The sequence below is a fragment of the Physella acuta genome, unplaced genomic scaffold (genome assembly GCF_028476545.2).
Source record: "Physella acuta isolate Inbredline_101_S28 unplaced genomic scaffold, ASM2847654v3 ptg001341l, whole genome shotgun sequence".
Taxonomy (NCBI): domain Eukaryota; kingdom Metazoa; phylum Mollusca; class Gastropoda; family Physidae; genus Physella; species Physella acuta.
In genome coordinates this window covers 47,546-74,229 of record NW_026732856.1, presented here as the reverse complement: position 1 = coordinate 74,229, position 26,684 = coordinate 47,546, and the positions used below count along the sequence as shown (strand labels likewise).

The 26,684-nt window shown below is 36.2% G+C and overlaps 2 protein-coding genes across 2 annotated transcripts; both read left to right on the top strand.

Annotated features, from left to right (window-relative positions):
- Positions 1 to 25,135, top strand: LOC131958601 (alpha-(1,3)-fucosyltransferase C-like). Its single transcript, XM_059323716.1, has 5 exons — positions 1 to 139; positions 1,016 to 1,659; positions 2,023 to 2,148; positions 23,170 to 23,264; positions 24,656 to 25,135. Exons 1-5 carry the CDS (start codon positions 114 to 116, stop codon positions 25,133 to 25,135), a joined length of 1,371 nt encoding a protein of 456 aa, XP_059179699.1. The 5' UTR covers positions 1 to 113.
- Positions 10,322 to 16,685, top strand: LOC131958604 (uncharacterized). Its single transcript, XM_059323720.1, has 7 exons — positions 10,322 to 10,431; positions 12,502 to 12,573; positions 12,780 to 12,862; positions 13,976 to 14,033; positions 14,222 to 14,682; positions 15,715 to 15,843; positions 16,146 to 16,685. Exons 2-7 carry the CDS (start codon positions 12,513 to 12,515, stop codon positions 16,620 to 16,622), a joined length of 1,269 nt encoding a protein of 422 aa, XP_059179703.1. The 5' UTR covers positions 10,322 to 10,431; positions 12,502 to 12,512; the 3' UTR covers positions 16,623 to 16,685.
- Positions 25,136 to 26,684: the final 1,549 nt, after the last annotated feature.

Here is a 26,684-nt window from a genome sequence, read left to right as displayed (position 1 = left end):
CTGGTACAGAAGACAGAACAGGTTTCTTCAAGGACGATGTCTCAACACTAGAACTAAATCTATAAATAATTTCAACACTAATTGCATAGTGTCACATCAGTTGGTTGCGCAAAATGGAACTCGACTCGTCATTGAATGGGTAAACTAGTAATGTAGTTTTAATTTTAAACTTGTGTACACGTGGTGTTCTAATCTCTATTCAACGGTAGAGAGCTAGACTACTATCCCGAAAGTCTCGAGTTTGAACTATGGTTTAAATCAGTAGAATGTCCCTGAGCGAAAGTAAAAGCGGCTAGAAATAGTGCTCACAACACAATCCCTACATATGCCAAGGTCTGAGAAGCAGTTGAACTCTACTTCATCTGCCCCATGTGTCTTGGACACGAACAGTAAAAAATGATATAATTTATATTGTAATTTAAGTGGCAAACCTCCTCTGCCCCGAAAAAAAAATGTCTGAAAGAAACTCTGAGCTGACCAGTTAATGACAGAAGAAATACCGCTAAGGTTCATATTTCAAAACTTTCGCTTAACAACCAGAATCGATATACAAAGTAATAATTGAGTTTTTCATTGTACTAATTTAACTCTGTTTTCTTCTGATCCTGTTCAAGACATTAGACATTCTGAGAATTTATTATCTCTTTTTATCCATTATTTTTAAGTAAAAAAAAGGTAAAGTTTCCCTTTCAAACCTGACGGTCTATGGGGAAATGGAAGTAGAGTTCACATGTTTCTGTGACATCTGCATATGAAGAGATAGTGTGGTCAGCACTATGCCCAGCCGCCTTTACTTTCCTTAACGTGAGTTAGGTAAACGTGAGTTAGGTACCCATCAGTGTTGGGTGGACTCAGGGACGGTCTACTGACTTGAACCCGGATTCGAACTCGAGTTAGCAGTCTAGCTCTCTACCGCTATACAACTCCGTCCCATTTTTAAGTATTGCTTTTATATTTTTGTATTATTTTAACTTTGTTGTTGTTGTAATAAGCTTTTTTTATATGTTCATTTCAGCTCGTCAAAGCATTTGCCTGAAAAACGAGCCTTAGTTTTTATTGGCATCGCGTGCATCGTGCTCCTGGTGGTCTACCTGCACCACGACACCTTCCCATGGCATCAAAACCCGCCTCGCTGGTCTGTCATGGGACTTTTGCAGCACGCCATCAACATCACCAGCAATGCTTACTCCCCTCAACACCAAACGCAACCTTCACCTGGAAACACAACCAACCGAACCAAACTCTTGAAGACAACACTTCCTGGACCGCGTCTTCTTCAGCTTGAGTTCCCCTCTACTACAACAGCGACACCAACGACGAGAAACAGAACGCCTGTGCCTGTCTTAGCCCCATGCGGCTCATCTCCTTACGTCCTGTGCCCTAATGGTTCACGTACCAATTCTAACAACACGAAGACATACTCCATCGCCGTGCTTCGACGGCCATCTTGGATGGCTTCCGACTTTTTTAACTTCAGCTCGTGCGAGTTCTCTAACTGTAAATTCGTCGATACTAACGTCAACGAGATGACAGATGTGGTGTTGGTGTATGCCGTGCGGTTGAGCGACGGATTTCGTCCCCCACAGCGCTGGGCTCACCAGATCTATGGAGTGATGATGTGGGAGTCTCCGATACATACACACGCGAGCTTTATCTCAGGTAGGAGTTTGATGCTATATGTAGTACTCGTCATTTCTATTCACGACTACAAACATACCCAACATTATAATTTTTAAGCCAAAATAGTATCATATCCTCTATCCCTATCTTGAAATCGGTTTCAATGCGGTGATTAATTTATTAAAATAGATACCCGTGATTTTTAAATTTGTAAATCAAAATACAATTTTTTAAATATTGAATATTAAATGTAATGTAAATTTAGCGTATTGGGAATCCACAAACACCATCGATGCAGAATTTGATAACCACACTGCCAGCAATGTCCAGATACCGTCTTCACGTTCTGAAAATGATTCCGAGAATGTGCAAAAAAGTGTTGTATTAATTCTGATCTCTCAGATGCCGGTTCAGTCTGGAACAAAGCATTTAACATGACCATCCACTACAGGACGGACTCTGACGTGTTCGTGCCTTATGGCCGTCTCATGTACTCACCTAGACCACAACAGGAGCTGCCCAATTACTGTAGGTATTGACTGCGTTAGTGTCTGTAACATAAGCCGCTAGGTAGTGTGTCACTCTCCGCACTGGGGCTTCGTCTTCGCCTTGAAATGCGTTAGAAATGTTGAATTCTTCAGTTTGTATTGCATGTGTTTGGTGTGGTTTGTGGGTCTGGGCGTTGTTTTGTTTCATATATATATATATATATATATATATATATATATATATATATATATATATATATATATATATATATATATATATATATATATATATATATATATATATACTAGCCGTCCCGGCCAGGCCCTGCTCTGGCTTCTGTGAAAATCCTTTCTGTTAAAGACCATTACCTGTGTGTTTAGTAATCATCATAAACCCGGCATTGCCCACCCAAACCACAACCAACCAAAACAACAAAACGCAAACATAACGCTAACACAATTACAAATACAAACGAAAACAAAAACCTAACAACAAACCCAACCACAACCACAAACACCAATACAAACACAAAGAAAAAACAAACAAAAAAGCAAACGAAAACAAAAACCTAACAACAAACCCAACCACAAACACCAATACCAACAAAAAAAAAAAAACAACCAAAAAGCAAACGAAAACAAACCAAATCCAAACGCAAAACCAACCAAAAACACAAATACAAACCCAAACAAAAAAACACAAACAAAAACGAAAAAAGAAAGAACAAAAACGAACCAAATCAAAACGCAACCACTAACGCAAACCCACCTAAACACAAAGAAAACACTAACGCGAACATAAACGCCCGGGGCGGAATCACCTGTTTTAGCTTAATGAACGACTATAGTACCCCAGAGGCATAGCGACCCTTCCCGGCGCCCGGGGACATACTTTCAATTTGGCGCCCCCCGGGAGCAAATTTTCGATTTGCACCTCCCCCCCCCCTCGAACTTTTCATTTGCACCCCCCCCCCCCCTCAAACTTTCAATTTGGCGCCCCCCCTAAGGTCGGCGCCCGGGGACATATGTCCCCCCCCCCCGCCCCCCCCCCCCCCTCGCTACGCTACTGTAGTACCCCAACTTATTCATAGTCTTTTGCACTCACTTAAACGAACGCGCCTGTTTCAATTTAATGAACAATTTTAATACTCCAAGCTTATCCGTAAAATACCTACAACATTTGCACTTGATCAATCCCCGCTGATTATGTAATTTTTTTTTTCCCAACACCAAAACAAAGTAATTAAAAAGTAAATTATTTTCCACAAAATGCAATGGTTTTATAAAGGGAATTAATTTTGTTTTCCTAATTTATCAAAGGGAAGTAAGTGCTATAGGACTAAATAAAGACATAATTAGAATTGTTGTAAAAGATGATATTTTTTTTAAACTTGTGTTTAATGAACATGCCGACAATTATTACTATAATTTGAAAAATGAAAATTATTTCCCAACACTTTCAATAGTAATTTTTTAGCTCATAAATTTAGACAAATGCGCACGATAATTTTCTAACACTTAAATTCATGCAAGACCAACGACAAACATATGCATTACATACAGAACTGAGCTTTATATATTAGATATATATATATATATATATATATATATATATATATATATATATATATATATATATATATATACATACATATACATACATACATACATATATATATATATATATATATATATATATATATATATATATATATATATATATATATATATATATATATATATATATATATGGGGTCATCCATAAATGACGTCATGCTTTTTTTGGCGATTTTTACCTCCCCTCCTCCCCTCCGTCACACTTCGTCATAAAAAGCCAGACCCCCCCCCCCTAAAATGACGTCACACCTCAACCTACAACCCCCCTCAAAATTGCAGTTGAATTTTTTTTTAAACATTGATATTTTTCCAAAATCTTGTCTAAACTATTACAATTTATTAAAACAGTTATCTAAAACGCGAAATAACGTCTAAAATTCGTTTTCTAACATTGCTTTTTTATAATGCAAAAGTGGGATGTCACACCATCTAACCCCCCCCCCCCTCCCCCTCATCACACATCGTCACAAAATTACGGACCCCCCCCCTCCCCCCTACGAGTGTGACGTCATTTATGGATGACCCCTATATATATATATATATATATATATATATATATATATATATATATATATATATATATATATATATATATATATATATATATATATGACAAATGAACTCAGAAAAAATGCGACACGCACAAAAGACGTCATGGACAAACGATCTCACACAAAGTAGACCTACGTTTAAGCAAACAAACTATTATAATGTTGATTGTTTTTTCCTGTATCATTGCACAGATGAGATAGCAAAGAACAAAACTAAAATGGCCATGTGGTTGGTCTCAAACTGCGACACTCCGTCAAAGCGCTACAGCTACGTCCAGGAGATGCAGGTAGGTCTCTGCTACTCTAGAATCCTTTAAATCCAACCTTTTTTTTTTTTGCAAAATTCATCCATTTTCCCCCGATTTAGTCGCTATCCCCAGCCAACCAAAAGTTTTGATACTTTTATACGCTTTTCATTTAGTTCACAGTTTTCCGTGAGCTGTGGCAGATTTTGTAACCAAATTTTGACCCCCTATACTGAAGCGAATTTTTCTTATATTTTCGTCACTAATATTTTTATACAGTTATACATTTAGAAGTCAGTTTATTTATTTAAATTAAAATAAAAGTTTACTTAATACAATAATAAAAGGGGAAATTACTTGGTCAGCTATGAAATACAATAAAAAATTAAGTAACAAATACACGAGTGAACATAACATACTTTTTGTATAAACAAATTGTGACTGGTAGAGTGCTTGATCACTGATCACACTTGTGACTGATTTTTTGTATAAACAAAATGTGACTGGTAGAGTGCTTGATCACTGATCACACTTGTGACTGATTTTTTATATAAACAAATTGTGAATGGTAGAGTGCTTGATCACTGATCACACTTGTGACTGATTTTTTTGTATAAACAAATTGTGAATGGTAGAGTGCTTGATCACTGATCACACTTGTGACTGATTTTTTTGTATAAACAAATTGTGAATGGTAGAGTGCTTGATCACTGATCACACTTGTGACTGATTTTTTTGTATAAACAAATTGTGAATGGTAGAGTGCTTGATCACTGATCACACTTGTGACTGATTTTTTTGTATAAACAAATTGTGAATGGTAGAGTGCTTGATCACTGATCACACTTGTGACTGATTTTTTTTTGTATAAACAAATTGTGAATGGTAGAGTGCTTGAACTCTGATCGCACTTGTGACTGATTTTTATTTTGTATAAACAAATTGTGAATGGTAGAGTGCTTGAACTCTGATCACACTTGTGACTAATTTTATTTTTGTATAAACAAATTGTGAATGGTAGAGTGCTTGATCACTGATCACACTTGTGACTGATTTTTTTGTATAAACAAATTGTGACTGGTAGAGTGCTTGAACTCTGATCGCACTTGTGACTGTTTTTTTGTTGTTGTATAAACAAATTGTGACTGGTAGAGTGCTTGATCTCTGATCACACTTGTGACTGTTTTTTTGTTGTTGTATAAACAAATTGTGACTGGTAGAGTGCTTGATCTCTGATCGCACCTGTGACTGTAGGACGACACTGAGTTCACTCAGCTCTATTGGGTACCTAGCGCAGATAGGGAAAGTAAAGACGACTGGGCATAGAGCTGCCCACCATGTCGTGGTCAAGAAACATCTGGAAGCTCCCTTATCTGCCCAATGGATCCCTAAGTCGGAGGTCAAAGTTTACTTTAAATTTTCATTGCCTGTCCATATATCCGCAAATTCCGCATACAAAATGATTTTGTATCCTCTATTTCCAATCCTAAATATACTTTTAACATACGAACGATTTTTTAACGCCTGAAATTACAATTATAAATCATATACTGAAATTTTCTGAATGATAAATAATGTATATTTTTAAAATCGGTTAAATTGTGTGTGCATTTTATTTTCAGAAATACATTGAGGTTGATATTTACGGGGCCTGCGGTCAACCATGCAAGCGAGAAGTCTGCGATGACCTATTCCAACATCACTACAAATTTTACCTGTCTTTCGAAAACTCCCACTGTAAAGATTACATTACAGAAAAACTATTCAAAGCCTACAATCCTGACACCCACATCATCCCCGTAGCCCGTGGAGGGGCGCCGTACGGTCAGTATCTCCCCCACAACACCATGATCAACGCGGCTGATTTTAAAACGCCGAAAGATTTGGCTTTGTTTTTGATAAATCTGGCCAGTGACTTAAACAGGTACGCCGGTTACCTGGCAGAGAAAGACAAATACAGGCATGTGACTTCAATCCAGGCAGGCATTGAATCTGTGGGGTGTCAAGTATGTAAAAAATTACACACTCATACTTTTAACAAAGTCCATGATATGAACCAATGGATTCAAGAGGGGGCATGTATAACTCCAGAGGACATGTGATATATTATTCTCTTATTAGTGTTTTATACTGTGTTTGTGTGCTCACTTTAAATTCAGAGTGAATACTCCTTGTGTCCAGCACTTCCGTTTCGTACTTAAATATATATGTGTGTTTCCACATGATGTGATTTGGAGTGTGAAAATATGAGATATATAAAAATTTCATCATTGTGTGGCATGATGTGATAAAATATGTGATAAATAAGCTCCCTTATGATGTGGTTTGATGTGAGAAAATATGTGATAAATAAGCTCCCTTATGATGTGGTTTGATGTGATAAAATATGGGATAAATAAGCTCCCTTATGATGTGGTTTGATGTGAGAAAATATGGGATAAATAAGCTCCCTTATGATGTGGTTTGATTTGAGAAAATATGGGATAAATAAGCTCCCTTATGATGTGGTTTGATAAGAGAAAATATGGGATAAATAAGCTCCCTTATGATGTCGTTTGATGTGAGAAAATATGGGATAAATAAGCTTCCTTATCATGTGGTTTGATAAGAGAAAATATGTGATAAATAAGCTTCCTTATCATGTGGTTTGATGTGAGAAAATATGGGATAAATAAGCTTCCTTGTGATATGGTTTGATGTGAGAAAATATGGGATAAATAAGCTCCCTTGTTCATGTGGTTTGATCTGAGAAAGTATGGGATAAAAGTCTTTTTATGACGTCATCAGTCAAGGTTCCTACAGGCCCAGAGATTGGAGTTCACTGACCGTATAAAGTTATGTGCGGGTCATACAACACGGGAAGAAGAGCAAGTGGGGGTCGGGCAATGGTCCCCCCAGGCTCATCACAACTCCTGTGGGCCGGTAATGTTGCCTTTCAACTATAACGTGATTTAAAAGTCTATGCGATATACTGTTCACGGTCAGGTCAGGTATAATGAACGTAATAAATTGTTCATAAAATATAAATACTCATTTTGATAAACTATTCACAGGATATTATAAAAAGTTTAATACACATTTTCCACTGTATAAATACCGATGTGATGTATTATTCTAGGGATGAAAAAAGTCAATATGATTTATGTTTAGAGTTTGATATACATTCTCCAATATATAAATATCAAAGTGATATAATATTCACGGGATGTAATTAGTCAATATAATTTAGGGCCTACTCTTCACTTGACCTTGTTTCCAGCCAATAGGGCTGAAAATAAACTTAACAGCCAATAAGAAGCCAGAATAAGCTATAATGTATTCATCATCGGAACTTAGCAGTTAATGTAATTTTTCATCATTTGAATTCAACAGTTAATGTAATTTATGCATCATTTGAATTCAACAGTTAATATTATTCATCATTGGAATTTAGCAATTAATGTAATTTATTCATCTGAATGCAACAATAATGCAATTTATTTAAAAATCCATTCGCAGTTTGAATTATGTCTAGTAATGTTACTCTGTGCTTATATGTAAAGGCAATGACTTATTTTAGTTTTAGGGAACGATTGTTACGTGGGATAAGGGGGGGGGGGGTTGCTTGTGGTATTTATTTTGTTCATTTCTGCTAGTAAGAGTTTTTATTGCAGGCTGAAATATGTGAACAAATATAGTGGGGTAGATTCGCTTGATTGAACTGAGTGACGCTAAAAACTGTTGATTTTCCGTTTGAGGTTGTTGTTTTTTTTTCTTGTATTCATAGATTAATTTTTGGAAGAGCTTTTTTGTTTGAGTTTAAAGAAAATAAACTTTACGTGAGTTGGGTTTGCTTTGGTGTTTAAATTATTTTAAAAAATTATACTATATAATGTTGGTTTGGCATTCGTTTGTTAATAAAGAATTTTCAATTTTTCTTTTTTTCATTATATCTCAGAACTCCATCTATGTTTTCATTCAGCTCTAATGGGTACTTGACTCACGTTGGGGAAAGTAAAGGTAAAATGCTGACCACACAATGCATTCATAATTATGCCGAGGTCAAGAAAACTTAAAAATCTACTGCATACGACCTATTGATGTAAAGGTCTGAAAGGGGAGCTTTACTGATGTTTACACCATCTCACTAATAAGCTACCCAGCCGTTCCGGCCAGGTTCTGCACTGGTTTATTTTTGTTTCCGCTACCTCTCTTATAAGACAAATAACCATAGGGACCCATTACACGGGCTATTCTGGTGAATGTTAGCTCTCTGCTCTTTACATACATATAGGCAGCCCAGTTTTTCTTTTAAATATTTATCTCCGGGGAGCGGCACTCAAAACTTTCTGGTTAAGAGTGGAGGAGGGGGTGGGGGTAGAGGATACTGGTTTTTCTATATTTTTTCATGAAATGCTTTTTTTACAATTTTGTTCCGTGGTGAAAGGAAAAGAAACGGTATATATGTCTAAAGAAACTGCATATATCTACGGAAAGTGATTAATGAAATAAATTGTAATTCATCTTTAAAAAAGGCTTCAGAAAATTAGGAAACATTTTATTGATTAGGAAAAGAAAACATTTTCTGACATTTTTTTTAAAAATTTTAAAGTTTAAATATTTAATATACAATGAGATCGAATAATACGTAAACATGTAAAGTTGTTAAACGTAAAAAATGTGTACTGTTCGAGTAAAACATTTTCGTTACACGTTTTCATTAGTTGAGATAATTTAACAAATATGTGAGGGTATTTTTTATTTTTTGTTTGGTAGTTTGTGTGTTGTATAAATGCGTTCCTCTAACTTATTTCAGCATAGTTTTTTTTCCGTAGTTTAATGAGGTATGGGTGTGGTTTAGTTTTAACACTAAAAAGCCCACTAATTTTTTATTTATCAAACAACGCCAACCATATTTTCACTAATTGTTTTTCATGCAAAAATACAACTTTTGTCACGAGGGCATTGTCCTTGGGGCTACACTACATCATGTTGTGCACAGAGCTGAGTTAATTAACCATCTTATTACTCACAGTTTATGTCACAATACATTGCTATCTAGTCTTGAACTACCTGAAAATTGTTAAACTATTAGGCCCGGTAGAAGTGATATTTTTAAGATGAATGGAAATAGTGTAAAGTACTACTTCCGGTTACTTGAAGTAATTCAACAGAATAAGATCTTATTTCTATGTATAAAACTTCGTTTGTCTCACAAAATTAAATCGGTATTTTAGAAATCAGGAAACAAAGTACCACTTCAGGACAGTGGCGTAGCGAGGTCGGGTGTAACCCGGTGCGGCACTTAATGGTGTCACCCCCCAGAGGCGTACCGATCCTTCCGGGGACAAATTTTCGATTTGCACCCCTTCCCCCCTCAAACTTTCGATTTGCACCCCCCCCTCAAGTTTTCGATTTGCACCCCCCCCTCAAACTTTCGATTGGCACCCCTCCCTCAAGTTTTTCTATATATATTTTGCTATTATTTGCCTTGGTGTCACCCCCCTAAATGGTGTCACCCGGTGCGGTCCGCACCCCCCCCCCTTCTACGCCTCTGCTTCCGGATATTCTTCACTTAATATTTAAAAGTAATCTAAGTATGCAATTTTATACTTATAGATGATTGTATCAACCTAATAACTGAAACATTATTAAAGCTATTGTGTTCCCACGGAAGTAGAGTTTTATTGTAACTAAAGCAGTGTTTTATACACTCTTGTACTTTCGTGAGTGCCTGCTTGTGTGTACGTGTGTGTGTATGTATGTTTAAAGTGATGTAACGTAAGGTGAAGTGTTTCACACAGCACTCCATCCTAAAATCCTGTTGTACACGGCTCCACATAACATCTTGTTTACTTGTGACTTCAGCTGACGTTACGAACGCTTTTTCTTTTTTTTAAAAAAGTATCTTTTTATGGTATCATCTGTCTAGTAAGTGGAGATATATTTTAATTTTTTTTATTCTTATTCAAACACGATATATTTAGTAAATAGTTAATTCAAACAAGATGGTGTTTAACATTTGTTCTTGGATGCTGCTCTTTTACTACGTGGCCATACAATTTCCATATTCACTTAAATAACGAAGACACAATAAAGATTGAATCGAATCTGTAAGATTCATTTTTATCATGTAATGATTTTGTGTTAGTATTGAAGTAAGCTAGGCTTTCCATGAACGTTGGTAGGATATGGTGATCATTGAAAGCCAACAGTGTGTTGACATTTTGACACTATGTTGGCATTCTTTAAAGTTGACCGTTGTCATCAATTATTTGCTTATAGTGAGGTAGTTCCATGTTTCTAGTTCAAATGGGCGTATTGGTCATCTGTTTCTAGTTGTACATCAAATGTTGCACATCAAATGTTGTACATCAAATGTTGCACATCGAATGTTGCACATCAAATGTTGATCATCAAATGTTGTACATCAAATGTTGATCATCAAATGTTGTACATCAAATGTTGCACATCAAATGTTGCACATCAAATGTTGTACATCAAATGTTTCACATCAAATGTTGCACATCAAATGTCGCACATCAAATGTTGTACATCAAATGTTGTACATCAAATGTTGCACAGCAAATGTTGTACATCAATTGTTGTACATCAAATATTGTTCATCAAATGTTGCACATCAAATGTTGTACATCAAATGTTGCACATCGAATGTTGCACATCAAATGTTGATCATCAAATGTTGTACATCAAATGTTGATCATCAAATGTTGTACATCAAATGTTGCACATCAAATGTTGCACATCAAATGTTGTACATCAAATGTTTCACATCAAATGTTGCACATCAAATGTCGCACATCAAATGTTGTACATCAAATGTTGTACATCAAATGTTGCACAGCAAATGTTGTACATCAATTGTTGTACATCAAATATTGTTCATCAAATGTTGCACATCAAATGTTGTACATCAAATGTTGCACATCGAATGTTGCACATCAAATGTTGATCATCAAATGTTGTACATCAAATGTTGATCATCAAATATTGTTCATCAAATGTTGCACATCAAATGTTGCACATCAAATGTTGTACATCAAATGTTGTACATCAAATGTTGTACATCAAATGTTGCACATCAAATGTTGATCATCAATTGTTGTACATCAAATATTGTACATCAAATGTCGCACATCAAATATTGCACAGCGAATGTTGTACTTTAAATGTTGTACATCAAATGTTGTACATCAAATGTTGTACATCAAATGTTGTACATCAAAAGTTGCAAATCAAATGTTGTACATCAAATGTCGCACATCAAATGTTGCCATCAAATGTTGTACATCAAATGTTGCCATCAAATGATGTACATCAAATGTTGTACATCAAATGTTGTACATCAAATGTTGTACATCAAATGTTGTACATCAAATGTTGTACATCAAATGTTGTACATCAAATGTACATCAAATGTTGCACATCAAATGTTGTACATCAAATGTTGCACATCAAATGTTGCACATCAAATGTTGTCCATCAAATTTTGCAAAACAAATATTGTACATCAAATGTTGTACATCAAATGCTGCACATCAAATATTGTACATCAAATGTTGTACATCAAATGCTGCACATCAAATATTGTACATCAAACGTTGTACATCAAATGTTTCACAGCAAATATTGTACTTCAAATGTTGCACATAAAATGTTGAATTCTCCGGTGACAGATGCTGAGGTTACTAGGTTATCTAGACATCTTTGTATATCCTTGTACTGTTCTATACTAAAGAAATCAGAGCTTTGTAAAGCACGGATGAAAGGGAACCACTGTCCAGTTAGATATTTGTGAAAATCATAATTTCTATTAGCATTATTAATTTTACAAATATTTTCTACAACAATCAAATGCATTATAGAAAAAAATAAGTTTTGTTCCTCATTGCAAATAATTTCTGACAAAAAATTTACTTGAGATTATATATGAATATAAATTGTTTTTGTCAGCATATGTTCTTTATTTTTTAAATCTAGGAGCTTTTAAAATGATTCAACGTTATGCAATTTACCTTTTGGCAGGCTGTTTATCAATGTCATTAACATTAGGTAAGTACAGACTTTTACATGGGCTGATTGAAAATGACAGATCATTTTTAATGATTCATTAAACATATAAATCCACTAATAATTGTAAATGCCTAGATTTATTGCAGTTAAACTAACGAATTCCATGTGCAACGTTACATTCCTAAAATAAATCAGATTTAAATGTGTGTTTTTTTCAATAATAACATTTTGCTAAATCTCTACAGGTTCTAAGATGGTGTTCCAGGCATCAACCTCAACCATCACAACAGCCCTGACTCCGACTCTCCACATCAAATGTTCTCTGGAGGTATGACGATAAATTTGATTAAAGTATATTATGTATTCTAATTACGTTGAAATCCAATTTTTAAAATAGTTTTTTATGACAGAAGCTAACACACTAGAGGTCCTAAAGTGTGTTCTACCATTGACATGCTAATCTCTACAAAATGTTAGCGTGACACTGGTACTTTCCAGGGCTAGTGTTTTAAATACGGAAGTTTTTTAAGTCAAATAAACTGGGAGTGATCTCCCCTAAACTTTCTCGAATATTCTTATATTTCTCGCAATATAGACATGATTTTTAATTACTTAAACTTTTAAAAATAGAATAGAATCTCATAGAAAAAAGAATTGCGCACCAAGCGAACGCCAAAACAAAATGTGCATAATAGTGCGCAATATTATTAGTACTTTATAAATTTACATGCGTTTTTTAAGAAAATGGAAATAGCGTAAATACCTACTTCCGATCAACGGAAATTACTCAATATTTGAAAGAAGGCAGATAATTAAATCTTTTACTAACATGTGAAATTTCATTTATCTATCTGAAATAGTTTTAAAGTTATAGGCTTTTGAAAAAAAATGAAAGTAGATTAAGCTCCATTTCCGGTTATTGATAATAGCTGAAAAGTTGATACCGATGAACAAATATGATGTAATAATTATATATGAAATTTCATCAATCTAGCTATAACGGTACTCAAGTTATCGTGTTTACAGATAGACACACACACACACACAGACACACACAGACACACAGACACACAGACACACACATACACACACATATACACACAGACACACACACACACACAGAGACATAGGGACAGTATTGCAAAACTATGTTTTGGTGTAAAACGTCGATATTTGCAAAAACCTCGATTTTTTTTCACGATTACAATACTTTCTCTATACTTCGTATTCGAGAAGTAAAAACATAATTCTTAGCCATTAAATAAAGTGTCAAAATGTCTGTTTTATTGTAGACTTTGCAGCCCTGACTACATTATAACACAAGATGAAAATTCAAAAACAGTGTAAGAGTGAACCAAATTATGATTGTAGAAAAAAAAAATCGTCATTCTGTATTGTCTTTTTATCATGTTTTTATTGCTGTTTTTTTTTTTGTCTACAGTCCACAGAGGAAATAGGCATCCAGTTTAAAAATATTTTATCAATAACAATTACCAGAGGTAAAATATAAAATAAATTAAAAACTTAATTCTAACATCTAGATCTACTATTCCATTTAGTAATACTTTATTAGAGTGTGATATTTTAATGTGAATTCCTTATTTCCGTCATTTATATCATAATTCCATTTTCATTTCGTCAACGTAATTTAATAAGCAAATTTACTGTGTTTTTTTCTAATCGTTAGGAGATAGTGAGGTAATAGCCTCAGTCTCAGCTTGTAATCCAGCCACAGCTTACAGCGACTTTCAAACACTTAGTGTTGCAGGGGACGTAACCTTCACTACTTCACCAGTCACAGGTTATCTTTCCCTGAACTGGTCTAACCCAGATCAGCAGCAAGCCGGAACTTACACCTGTAACATTAACGGGTTGAAAGCTGACAACTACGGGGTCATGCTAACTGGAAATCTGACAGTTCAAACCCGACAACCGATTGTAACTGAGTTGGTAGATGTTATTGTAAAGACTGAAAAGAGACTTTCGGCTAATGAAGAATTAGTTAAAGAACTGGCCAAGAAGACAAAAGAGCTGGAAAACAAAACAGCTGTGTTAGAGAACTGCTGCTATAATCATAACAAACGGGTGGCATCTCTGGAAACTGTGGTAGGATATCTGGAAGCAGAGAGCAGCCAATTGAGGAACGAGGTAACCACAATTAGACATCAACCTATTAATAATTTTAAAACAACAAAAATTGCCGATGAATGTCAAAGTAAAAACTTAAAATATTAAAATCGTAGTGTAAACATGATCTGAAAACAAATGTGAAAGTGTAAGTAAAGCCTTTTTTATATGCTGAATGATAAGTTGAATGTTGAAATCCTAATAACATAATTAAAGCCCATATGCGCACTTCTCTCTCTCTCTTACTCTCTCTCTCTTTCTCTCTCTCTCGCTCTCTCTCTCTCTCTCTCGCTCTGTCCGCACGTTTTTTTAGGCGATGTGATCAGTATGATCAGCGATATATGGACAACTTAAAGATGCGGACTTTTGTTGAAAATAATATGTTGGATGTTAAAAATGTATAAACTAGATTTTATTTAAAGAAGGAAAATAAAAATAAAGTATATTCGAATGTAGAAAAACGGTTTTAATTATGCAACCGGAAAAGCGTTTATTGTTGTGAAAATAACGCAATAACCAATGACGTCACATACCACATGTTTAAAACTACGGAAAGAACACAAAACTAATGGCATCATCTTCCAATTTTAGAATATGAAGAAAGGAACTATTTCATTCAAATTTGATTAAGATCTATATATCTACTTATCAAGACGTATGCTATGAAATGTATACAATTTTCTAGGCCAAAAGTAATACAAATTCCTTTAAAAACAACATAAATAACACTGAATGACCAAGATTTTTTTTACGGAATCATTTTAGTCTCTTGATCAGTGTGTGCATTTGATATGATGTTGTGTATATAATTTGGTTTTTATAATAAGTATTGGTAGCCTTTGATATTTTAAATAAGCTGTTACTTTTTTAGCTGTTTAGCTACTTCTTTGCTTTGTCACTAATATCTCAACGTGTAGTGTTGCGTTTTGACCAATAACTATTTTATAAATTATTTTTTTCCAAATACGTTTACCAACAAAAATATATAGGACTATAATTCACGTGTAACGGGTACCGACGGCTAGTAGTTAAGAAAATGTGAAACTTTTTCAGCTTAAGCAAAATGAAAGTGGTGAATGGACACTGGCGTTTCGTGGCACAGCTTACATTGGAAAATCTGTTTACGCCGCCTATAAGAACGGTACTGGGATCCCTAGTGAGGTGGAACCCGGATGTAAACAGGTGAGTGTTTTTTTTTCTCTAATTAAGTTAAAAATAAAATAACTTTTAAAACAATTATTATTAGCAAATATTCCATAATTCAATTACATTGAACACCTTAACGCAAATAAATTAATCAAAAGATGTTTTAAAATTACTAGGAAATAAGAATATGGACTTTCATGCAAGCACCATTATAGTAAAAGGAGTATTTGATATTATAAAAAGTAAACACAACATTGGTCTTTGAGTTCATTGCTTACCTATTGTTACAAAATGGTTTATTGAAACTTCGCCTTATTCACATATGAATTTTATGTTAGGTTACCTCCCCCCTACCCTGCAGCAACCACTACAGGAACTCAGAAGTCTTCAACAACTGGGACAGAGTTAAGGAGGTATCCTTCATCGTGTACTCCAACTACAAGAGGGTCAAGGAGATTTTGTTTGACGGCACTAGTACAACCTACATGACCTGGTTCGACAAGTCCAAGGTCAAGTTCTCTACCTGGACTAAGATCAAGACTGATACCACTAACATGTTCAGCATTGCAGGCGACATCCGACCAATTATATCCAGGGTTTTCTTCATCAACAACGTCTACGGTGGATGTCCGGGAGACAAGGGCTGGTTCGTGGCTGTGGACAAGGCAGAGACCGGCGCATGCGCGTGGGAGAAAGCCGACAAGCTACCGGTCTTCAAGTACTCACGGCAGAGTAGCCCTGAGAACTGGAACACTGGTGACGTGGCCATTGCCGACATGTTCGCCATCTTTGTTAAATTTTACGACACACCTTGAAGTGGTTGATTTAACGATCCAGATGTGGTCAAATTAATTAATGCTGGATAAATAAATCATTTAATTATCGAAAATGTGTTGTATGCTGTTTTTGTTGCTGTTAAACTTTTTGTATTTTTGTAAGTTAAAGCTGATTCTAATAACTAGATGAATATACCCAATGCTGCCCTGGACAATGGTTTAACACATCATCTTCATTCAAGTGTTTATTTGTAAATATGACTGGTAGCTTCACAACGAACTACACAGTAGCCTTGTCGATATTTTGTAATATAACAAGCATATCAAAATTGCAAATCAAACCCAATCACGCCTTAACTAACAATTTAACTAAAATCTTATCTGCCTTTATATTTACACTTGGCCAAATACTCACGCCTACAAGTAACCAGAATCTATCACGAGCCCTTATAACCACCATTTATTACAACCCTACAGCTGGCCAAAACAAGCCAGTTCGTACTATATTGAACATCAAAGTAACACCAGAGACCGACTACGGTAATATACAAACGTAATTAATATTCGTGCTTCGCTGCAGTGTAAACATTTGAAAAGTCAATAAAATCGGCCCAGCAAGTCTGGCCTTCAGATCTGTCAACGGTCACTGCGTGGCTAAATCTGACAGAAATGTAGGAGGAAGCGGTTTCGATAGAGCGCCCCTGTATGAAGAAACGTAAAGGAGTAGGTCCGCCTCTGTCCAGGTTCATATGAGGTAGAAGGTCCGCCCAAGTCTAGAGTAGGAAGAATGTCCGTCCATGTCTAGAGAAAGAAGAATGTCTGCCACTGTCTAGAGTAAGAAGAATGTCTGCCACTGTCTAGAGTAGGAAAAATATCAGCCTCTGTCTAGAGGAGGTAGAAGGTCCGCCTCTGTCTAGGTTCATTTGAGGTAGAAGGTCCGCCCATGTCTAGAGTAGGAAGAATGTCCGCCCCTTCTAGGGTCATATGAGGTAGATTGTCCACCCGTGTCTAGAGGAGGTAGAAGTTAGGCCCCATCACTGTTTTCAGTTATATTTAGTAAGTTGCGCAGAAATAGGGAAACAATAAGCGAAAGAAATTCAGTGTAATTCCGTTATCAGATGAACATTTTAATGTTAGAATACAAAAACCATTTAGTTGTTTCAAGGAGACATTCATAACTGACTTCCCTAATATATATATATATATATATATATATATATATATATATATATATATATATATATATATATATATATATATATATATATATATATATATATATATATATATATATATATATATATATATATATATATAGTTATATATATATATATATATATATATATATATATATATATATATATATATATATATATATATATATATATATATATATATATATATTTATATACTAGCGTACCCGTCCCCGCGCGTTGCCGCGGGAATAGAAGAATGTCCGACGGAATATATCAGAAGGGTTTCATCCATGCGTTACCAATTCTTAGACGCGTGACCTTGGTTTCTAAAAGTGAGTTATTTAAATGTAAACAATGCCTGCGCTTGGGTAATAAATATCTCTTAAATTCGAGAAATTAAAGAAAAATGCACACGCAATATATGAAACAATGGACACAAAAGAGGGCTTGCTGTGTTGTGACGTAGGCGAGGTCTATTACTTCTTTACAGCTATTATTTTTTTAAAAATGTTTTTAAAACTGTATGAAAATGTATGGATAAATCTGATTTTGTCAAGTGTTTTTAAATTGTGGTTTATAAAATGTGGGGGGGGGGGGCGAATTTATAAAGAACCCATAATAACTGTTCGATTATTATATTTCTTTTTCACTTAAATTTCGAATTTACAGGAGAATTACACCATTTCAAAAATATTATTTTTAAACATGCAGTTCTGATCAAATCAAATAAATGGACATTTAATACAATTACACAACTGGGTGTACTCAGATTTCGATGACGTAAAACAATGACATTTTATTCACGCAATTGGGAATCCTAACATGGGCTCTAACGTAAAGAATATTAAAGTATTGTCTACGCGTCTTTATTTGCGCACGAGGGAGAATATTTTGTCCGTAGTACCAAAGTAAACTGGTATTGAACTGTAGGAGAGAACGCGTATTTGAACAAAGCAGACACTTCGACGCAGTCATTAAAAAAGCAAATAATAAATTCATGCTTCACGTTTAGATGATAAATATGTGCATCGGATTAAGGTAGTTTTCTGAATAATTATTTGCTTTTACGGCGAACTTAACCTGATGGATTACTGAAGAATAATAAACATCAATATGATTAGAATCTAATCATTAGATTACTAGATAGATTAGCACTACACATCAATGCCATAGATAATACTTGCAGTGGTACAGTTTTTGCGACTCATGCATATTCACTTTATATACTAATGAAGACTAAAATCATTAATTAATTATCCACATAAGAGTGAAGAGCTATAACGTAAGTCCTATGTTACTTAAGGAACTAAAAGGAATAATGATGTCACTGATTATGATCATTTCTGGGTAATTTCACAAAATAGTGTCGGAAATTATCCGAGTAACCATCTTGTTTTAATTAACAATGGTGTTTGTTTTCATAAATGTAAGTCCAAGGTTTGGAGTCAGTACATCAATGAAAGCGTCATGTCAGACTGATATTGGCGTCAGACAGTCTGTGGCAGTAAGCCAAAGCGTAATTTCCCTGCGGTGAATCAGCTGGCACAGAAGACACAACAGGTTTCTTCAAGGAAGATGTCTCAACACTAGAACTAAAGCTACAAACAATTTCAACACTAATCGCATAGTGTCACATCTCAACACTAGAACTAAATCTATAAACAATTTCAACACTAATAGCATAGTGACACATCAGTTGTTTGAGCCAAATGGAACTCGACTCGTCATTGAAACTGTAAACTAGTAATGTAGTTTTAAACTTGCGTAAACGTGGTGTTCTAATTTCTATTCTCCAGTAGAGAGTTAGACTGCTGTTCCGAAAGTCTCGAGTTCGAATTCGGGTTTAAATCAGTAGAATGTCCTTGAACACAATCCCTACATATGCCTAGGTCTGTGAAGCAGATGAACTCTACTTCATCTCTCCTATGTATCTTGGGCACGAACAGTAAAAAATGATACAATATATATTGTAAATTAAGTGGCACACCTCCTCTCCCCCAGTTAAAAAAATATCTGAAATAAACTCTTTCCTACACTCTTGCACTGCTTGTATAATCTCGGAGTCACCAATGTAAATGTTATTAACCCTAGTTCTTATTATTTGTCTACTTGCACGGCTACGTAATCTCAGAATCACAACAATCCAACTCGACATTCAAGCGGCAGGAAGATGACTGTCCAGCCACTGGAATAAAACATTGAGCCACTGGAACAAACATCAGCCAAATGTATAAACATCAGGGTTGGACCACAGAAACAAAGCTCCGGAACGAAGCACCTATTTACAGAAACAAAAGGTTCGGCCACTGGTACAAACATCAGCCACATAGATAATGGCCACTGGAACGAAGAACGTATCAACCGGGACAAGACGTTTGGCCACCGGTACAACATTGGCTACTGGTCTAAACATCAGGTCACAGATGTAAACATCTGGAACAAAGCACATATGTACAGGAACAAGACGTTGGGCCGCGGGTGTAACACCAGGCCATATCAACAATACATCAGCTGGGCCACTAAGCCAGCTATGGCAGCCAGCCCTAAGGCTGCTACCTTAAGGCCTCGACTAGCCTCTAGCTCTAGCTGTGTGTGTAAGAGAGACATTAACACAGCCACCCTTCCTCTTTTATAGTTTAAATCCAACCAAACTTTCCCATCACCCCAACCCCCCTGCTTGACCCGATCTGACACAGGTCGTGGCCTTCCGAACATAAATTAAAGGAGGCGGCCATAGGAAGACAGGATATTAAATCGAAACACAAAGCATGCCCACACCTAGGGTCCGGTCAAGCCGATCTCCGGCCACAGTATGCGACTGTGAACGCCCGTAAACTACCAGTGACAGCCTGGTAGACCCCCGCGCCGTGAGAAAGGGAGGGGGAATATTACCCCGATCCAGCTATAATAAAACACTACCAAAATATATAAAAAAAACAACCTCTGAACACAAATAAAATAACGAACCAACAATAGAGTACCAGCCAACATATACTTTTAATTTTTTTTTAAATTTAAATTTTTTTTTTTTTTTTTTTTTTTTTGCAATTCACTTTTAAAATATTTTTTTTCAGTGTGTTAAAGCATTTGCCTGAAAAACAAACCACACTTTTTATTGGCATCGCATGCAGCGTGCTCCTCTTGGTCTACCTGCACCACGATATCATCTCATGGCATCGAAACCTGCCTCGCTGGTCGGTCATGGAACTGCGCCTGAACATCATCAATATCACCAGCGGTGTTTACTCCCCTCAACACCAAACACAACCGTCACCTGGAAACACAACCAGCCGAACCAAACTCTTGAAGACAACACTTCCTGGACCGCGTCTTCTTCAGCTTGAGTTCCCCTCTACTACAACAGCGACACCAACGACGAGGAACGTAACGATTGAGCCAGTCTTAGCCCCATGCGGCTCCTCTCCTTACGTCCTGTGTCCTAATGGTTCACGTACCAATTCTAACAACACGAAGACATACTCCATCGCCGTGCTTCGACGGCCATCTTGGATGCTTTCCGACTTTTTTAACTTCAGCTCGTGCGAGTTCTCCAACTGTCAATTTGTCGATACTAATGTCAACGAGATGACAGATGTGGTGTTGGTGCATGCCGTGGGTTTGAACGACGACTTTCGTCCACCACAACGCTGGGCTCACCAGATCTATGGAGTGATGATGTGGGAGTCTCCGGTAAACACACAGGCGAGCTTTATCTCAGGTAGAAGCTTGACACCACCCCCCCCCCCCCCAAACCCCCCCCCCCCCAAACCCCCCCCCCCCTCCCCCGCCCCTTTCTGCCATAGTTACAAAGTCTATTCACAATTACCGAAACATCTGTGCAATCCGTCCAGGGCGGATTAAGCTTGAGCGGGGCCCCCGGCTGAAATTTTGAGGGATATATATATATATATATATATATATATATATATATATATATATATATATATATATATATATATATATGTGTGTGTGTATGCATGTGTGTGTGTGCGTGTTAGATATTTTGTAAAAAGCAAAAATTAAAGTTCGTGATGCAGACATTAACACTTAAGTTTTTATAGTGAAAACCAACAAAAATCCTAAAAAATCAGCCCCCCCCCCCCACACCTCACTTAATCCGCTACTGAATCCGTGACATGGTCCCACAATAACCAGTCAGCATAAGGATCATAATCCATTGTCCTCTGACTTTTTAAAAACTATAATAACATTAATGTGTTGTGGTGATAGGTGATCCTATACTATTAAATATAAATAAACCACTTAGCTGTACCTCATTGACCACTATTGTGTATTTTATCATGGAATACAATTGTTGTGACTTTCACTGTTTTACTTTCCCTGGCCACTCCGGTTGTCTTCAAGGAGAGATTGAGGGCGGGTTTTTAAAAAAAATATTTGAACTTATAAAAAAATTCTAAAAGGCTTTCCAGCGGCTTATATTCAATACAAAAATATGAACATGTGTAATCGATAGTTCCTAAACAGCTTTAATTTTTTACAAATGTAACTATAGTTTTATCGCTTGCCATATTGTTTTTACATTTAGTATGATAACATAGAGTTTTCAAGCCTATTCTGATCTCGCAGATGCCGATTCAGTCTGGAACAAAGCATTCAACATGACCATCCACTACAGGACCGACTCTGACGTGTTCGTCCCTTATGGCCGTCTCGTGTACTCGCCTAGACCACAGCAAGAGCTGCCCAACTACTGTAAGAAAATTTACATTGTTTATGTACACATCATCTTCCTTTTTCTTAACGGGATATGCTCAGTAAAAAAATCACCAAATACATAATGATATATACGTGTTTATTTGTTTACAAATGCTTGTGTTATCTTGTTATGATCAAAATGTAAACATGCTAACTATTATATTTTCCTTGAATCATTGCACAGATGGTGTGGTTTGTGGGTTTGGGCGTTGTTTTGTGTATTATATATATATATATATATATATATATATATACATATATATATATATATATATATATATATCAGAGACAAAATACGACACGGACACAATATATCATAGCGACGGAGTGGTCTAGCGGTAGAGAGCTGGACTGCTAACTCGTAAGTCTCGAGTTCGAATCGGGTTCAAGTCAATAGACCGTCCCCGAGTCCACCCAACTCTGATGGGTACCTAACTCAAGTTAGGGAAAGTAAAAGCGGCGGGGCATAGTGCTGACCACACTATCTCTTCATATGCCGAGGTTACAGAAACAAGTGAACTCTAATTCACTTGCCCCATAGACCGTCAGGTTTGAAAGGGAAACTTTTACAAGATATCATGGACAAACTATCTCAGTCAAAGTAGGCCTACCTTAAAGCAAAAAAACTCTATGATAATGTTGATAAAGTTTTTTCCTGTATCATTGCACAGATGATATAGCCCAGAACAAAAGTAAAATGGCCATGTGGGTTGTCTCAAACTGCTATACAATGTCGAAACGCAACCAGTACGTACAGGAGATGAAGGTAAGTACCTGCTGCTAGGGACTCATCTCCTTCTTCATCATTTTTACAAGCTTTTATTTAACTCACTTCCTCTGTCTGTCGTCAGTCGACAGTCTGTCGTCAGTCTAGATCGAAACGTAGGAGTGAAAATTCGGACAGTTCTACTTGACCGATACGATTCACAGTTGGCACGTGGGTCAAGACATGAAGACAATGCAATCTGAAACTAAATTTGACTTATTTGGATGCCTAATTAATTTTTTATGAATTAATTAAAATTTGGACCGAATTAGTAGGTATGTCAATCCAACCACACCACACGCGTCATCACTTTCAATAGCTGCGCCATAAGGTTTAATAGCTGCGCCATCACGTTCAATAGACGCGCAATGGTTTTTAGTCATGTAACACTATTGTAAATAAAACATGTAAAGTACTGAAATTTTTTTCCATAAAAAACGTTTTAATAACAAGCTTTTATGTAATGATGCACTAAAAAGTAGAAAATAAATTATACACTACTATTTAAATTACTATAAAGAAAAGCGTGGTCTCTTCTCAAATATTAGTAAAGGTATCCAATTACATAAAAGCTTGTTATTAAAACGTTTTTTATGAAATTTTTTTTTAATTGTAATTTTGGAAGATATCTCCTCCACTATAACTGAGTATTACGTGTCAACATGTTTTGCGTAATATGGCCAGTTGACTTCGATTTTCACCTGCTTATCTTTCTAGACTTTTGTCCATGGAAGAACAAATTACAAGCTCTAGCTGTTGTTTGATTTTGGAGTATTCACTCCAAGATGGGCTACTGTCTTCAAGTAGCAAGTCTTTTTTCCGTCTACAGCTACCCAGTCTCATCTTATTTGGTTGGACTAGGGAATTATTTTTAGCACATTGTTGTTACAATACAGAATCAGTGAATAGAAATTTGCGTTTGGGAAAATGTTAATATTAATCGTAAGCGGATCAGGCACCCTAGTTTTAATGGTCTAGAAAGATATATAAGTTAGTGCTCTGACTCCCAAGATCCTGTTAGTGAAATATACTGTAAAATTATTATATTAACAATTTTTGTACAATTATGGAATATAGGGCCTCAACGATTTCTTCCCATTTCATCCAATCCCCGGCTATTAATTTTGCCGTCTCCCAAGTCATCCCTGTTGGCTTCAGTTCTTCAAGAAGACTCCGCCTCCAGGTCTGTCTTGTGCGCCCTCTTTTCCGCTTTCCCTGGGGGTTCCACTCAAATGCTTGACGTGTCACTTCTGGGTGAGCCTTTCGCAGCGTGTGTCCCACCCAGCGCCACTCCCTCCTTCTTATTTGCACAGTCGTAGGCTCCTACATTGATATTTGATTGTGTCTATTTCAAAAAGTTGACTTAACTGTATATGCCTACTTTGTTTCAGAAATACATTGAGGTTGATATTTACGGAGGCTGTGGTCAGCCAAGCAATCCGGAAGTCCTCGATGACCTACTCCGACATCACTACAAATTTTACCTGTCTTTCGAAAACTCCCACTGTAAAGATTACATCACAGAAAAACTATTCAAAGCCTACAATACCGACACCCACATCATCCCCGTAGCCCGTGGAGGGGCGCCGTACGGCCAGTATCTCCCCAACAACACCATGATCAACGCGGCTGATTTCAAAACGCCGAAAGATTTGGCTTTGTTTTTGAAAAATCTGGCCAGTGACTTAAACACGTACGCCGGTTACCTGGCAGAGAAGGACAAATACAGGCACGTGACTTCTATCCCGGCAGGCATTGAATCGGTAGGGTGTGAAGTGTGTAAGAAAGTAACTACTCAAACTCTGAACAAAGTCCATGATATGAATCGATGGATGCAAAACGGGGCTTGCAACGTCCCAACAGATATATGATGGACGATAATTTTTTGTTACATTTTTTTTTCAAGTATGCTCTGTGTATATTACCTGTGACCAGTGGCGTTGCGAGGGGAAGGGGCGGGGGTGCGGACCGCACCGGGTGACACCATTTAGGGGGGTGACACCAAGGCAGAAAATAGCAAAATATATAGAGAAAAATGATAATTCCACTTAATTAAGTTATTAATTCGAGTGTTAAAAAGTCTTTTAAGAGCAATTTTGACAAATCCCGACAAGGGTGGAGGGGGGGGGGGGGGTGCAAATCGAAATTTTGAGGGGGGGGGGAGGGGCAAATCGAAAGTTTGAGCGGGGGGGGTGCAAATCGAAAATTGAAAGTTTGTTTCCGGGCGCCGGGAAGGGTCGCTACGCCTCTGGGGGGTGACACCATTAAGTGCCGCACCGGTTGACACCCGACCTCACTTTCCTGTGACATACCGAAAGAGTAAGGTATTGTCGTTACAACCACGTACGTTTTTCATGTGCACATCGGGTAGACATATCGTGCATCTTCCACTGCACATTTGAAAATAAGAGTGGTTTTCTTTTCTTCTTTTAAAATTTATGTTATTTGGTATGTAATTATATTTCTGAATGAAAAATCCTTAGGATGTAAAAAATAAAATGTTATTTATTATGTAATTATATTTCTGAATAAAAAATCCTTAGGATGTAAATAGTAAATGTGTTGCTTTTCATCAGATTTTCCAAGAAATTAAATTGCTGCTGAATAAAACTTTAACCCAAACCTTAACTCAAGAGGTGTATGAAAGAACTTTATGTGTGATACATTATTCAATACCAAACAAAAATTAGACCCTTTTAAGTAAAGTATGATTTGAATTATTGTATTCTTGCTTAGTAAATTGACAGCTGTGTTAATTTTCAACTTATTATTACATATGCAGTTTTTTATGCATTGGTTGCTTTTCGTTAGCGCATTGAGTTCCGGTTTGGTTGGATTTGATAAAGTGAAACAATAAACATATAAGTATACTTTTGTAATTTTTTAATGTAAAACCTATCTTTTAGTATCACAGAAGTCAACTCACGATGGGGATATGTTCGGCTTTGTTTTAGTGTTTAAATAAAACCAACAGATACGACATATAACATTGCTGGGGCATTGTTTTGTTAATTTAATAAAATTACGTTTGCTTTTGCCATTCTTGTTTTTTATTTTATTTTTTCCATTTTTTTCTCCTTTATTACTCGATTGATAAATTCCTTGTCTCGAGAAAAACACACTACAAAATAAGAGTAAAATAATAGGAACGTGTTTAGTAAAGTATTTGGCCATTATTGATTAGCCATATATAACACCAAGACAATGTAACACATTTTCGAAGATCTGGTTTGTATTAGTCGAAATGCTTTAGTTTCTGAACTGAAAACTTTATGTATAAAATATTTATTGCATGAATTAACAGTTGCACTACTGTTGTCATTAAATTAGCAGTGAATCCCGAATGTTGACAACATCTCAATATGGCTGGTAAGTAGGTCACCAACCAGTTCTAAGGCTCAATAAAACCTGCACGAGCCA